This window comes from Rhinopithecus bieti, unplaced genomic scaffold (assembly GCF_001698545.2).
Source record: "Rhinopithecus bieti isolate Rb0 unplaced genomic scaffold, ASM169854v2 scaffold_80089, whole genome shotgun sequence".
Taxonomy (NCBI): domain Eukaryota; kingdom Metazoa; phylum Chordata; class Mammalia; order Primates; family Cercopithecidae; genus Rhinopithecus; species Rhinopithecus bieti.
The window spans coordinates 65,330-67,704 of record NW_016830445.1 but is presented as its reverse complement, the minus strand read 5'-3'; the positions used below and the strand labels follow the sequence as shown (position 1 = coordinate 67,704).

The following is a 2,375-nucleotide window of genomic DNA, read 5'->3' as shown; positions in this document are numbered from 1 at the left end:
GATGTCTGCTTATGCCTTCTTTGTGCAGACGTGCAGAGAAGAACATAAGAAGAAAAACCCGGAGGTCCCTGTGAACTTTGCAGAATTTTCCAAGAAGTGCTCTGAGAGGTGGAAGGTATTTTTCTTTTGTACCCTTCAAAGTAGTCTTAGTGGGGTTTCTCACTTTGGGGTTACTTACCTTCAGAGTTTCTCCCAGATGGCTGCTTGCTGCCTCTTTTACTTTCACTTAGAATCATTTTGCTTAAGAATTTTGTGTGTATGCTTTTATTTTTTTAAGGCCCTGCACAGGTTTCAGGCCTTTACCTACCCCCTTTTGCAAGTGGTTCTAGCAACTGCCACTTAAATCACAAGAAACTGAATAGGTATGTGTCACTGCATCGAGGGATTTAACAAGTCCTGTTCTTTGCAGACGATGTCTGGGAAAGAGAAATCTAAATTTGATGAAATGGCAAAGGCAGATAAAGTGCGCTATGACCGGGAAATGAAGGATTATGGACCAGCTAAGGGAGGCAAGAAGAAGAAGGATCCTAATGCTCCCAAAAGGCCACCGTAAGTGACTATAGGATTCAGGATAACAATTAATACCTTTTCTTCTGCTTGGAGGATTTGGTTTTTTGGTCGTCCTATATTTCATTTCAAAATGAAATATTTTTTAAAAGATACTTAAAAGATGGCGATACCTCTGCAAACCATTCTGTACTTGGGCTTTACAATGCAGCGCCAGCATTGTCTGTGGTTAAGACTGAGGTGTTTGTGGGCTGTGCGTGCACATTCACAGTGGTTGTCTATTGGCCTTTCCATTGTGAAGGAGACACCCCAGTTTTGGTTGTCAGGGTCCTTGAAGTATGTTCTTTACGCCTTTCCCAGTAACTGAGGGACTGAGATAGTACTCTCTCTCTCTATATATATGCGCATATATATACGCATATATATTATATACACATATACACACACAGATATATATACATATATATGTATGTATGTATTTGAGATGCAGTTTCGCTCTTGTTGCTGAGGCTGGAGTGCAAGGTGTGATCTCGGCTCACTGCGACCTCCGCCTCCTGGGTTCAAGTGATTCTCCTGCCTCAGCCTCCTGAGTAGCTGGGATTACAGGCATGCACCACCATGCCCGGCTAATTTTTTAATATTTTTAGCAGAGACACGGTTTCTCCATGTTGGTCAGGCTGGTCTGAAACTCCCAACCTCAGGTGATCCGCCCACCTCGGCCTCCCAAAGTGCTGGAATTACAAGCGTGAGCCACTGCGCCTGGCCTAGCACCATATATTTTTCTAACCTTATACATTTGAGAACCTACAACTTTGTAGCATTGTATATGGTATCATAGATTACTTCACTTTAGGGAGAAGTCATAGTGGTAGGAGGGAGTGATACTCAGGAATGTGGGATTTCAACTTAAACTCACATTTTTGTGGTTTCTCATGTAATTTATGTAATTCTTCCAAGGTCTGGATTCTTCCTGTTCTGTTCAGAATTCCGTCCCAAGATCAAATCCACAAACCCCGGCATCTCTATTGGAGACGTGGCAAAAAAGCTGGGTGAGATGTGGAATAATTTAAATGACAGTGAAAAGCAGCCTTACATCACTAAGGCAGCAAAGCTGAAGGAGAAGTATGAGAAGGTAAGGTGGGGCTGGTAGCCTGGACTGGTGAACAGGCAGTGGCTCTGGTATCAGTAGGTTGCAGGGCATGTTGCAGCTTTGCTGGGCTGAGTACTTAGCATAGCACTCAAGGGCCCATCCCCCTGCAAGGTAGCTATGGGTGCTCGTGTTCATGCTTTTTTTTTTTGACAGGTCTTTGTTTTGGGAACAACTTCAGGCTTGAAAAATTTTGCTTACTCTTTAAGAGAAAAAAAAATGGTAACAGGATTTGATAGTGCTACTAATGTAACTTGAAGGACACTTGAACACCCATTAACTTCTAAATTCGAATGGCTAAGAACCGAATTCATATATGGAAACATACTTGAAATATATATGGTAGCAGCACTGTCTTAACTTGATTTCAATTCCTGTCCTCTTACCTGAGATGAAGACTGCATGTTTCTACTTTCTGTTAAAACAGCCGCATACTCATTTGAAATGTGTCCCTGTTCCTCTAGGATGTTGCCGACTATAAGTCAAAAGGAAAGTTTGATGGTGCAAAGGGTCCTGCTAAAGTTGCCCGGAAAAGGTGGAAGAGGAAGATGAAGAAGAGGAGGAGGAAGAAGAGGAGGAGGAGGAGGAGGAGGATGAATAAAGAAACTGTTGATCTGTCTCCTTGTGAATACTTAGAGTAGGGGAGCGCCGTAATTGACTCATCTCTTATTTGAGAAGTGTCTGTTGCCCTCATTAGGTTTAATTACAAAATTTGATCACG

General features: G+C 42.5%; 1 protein-coding gene across 1 annotated transcript; it reads left to right on the top strand.

Annotated features, from left to right (window-relative positions):
* The first annotated feature begins 1 nt into the window (after nt 1).
* Nucleotides 2–2,354, top strand: HMGB3 (high mobility group box 3). The gene is given in 5 exon segments (XM_017865524.1): nt 2–115; nt 410–549; nt 1,465–1,639; nt 2,119–2,182; nt 2,185–2,354. Coding segments are annotated over 5 exon segments (564 nt in total). The 3' UTR covers nt 2,256–2,354.
* Nucleotides 2,355–2,375: the final 21 nt, after the last annotated feature.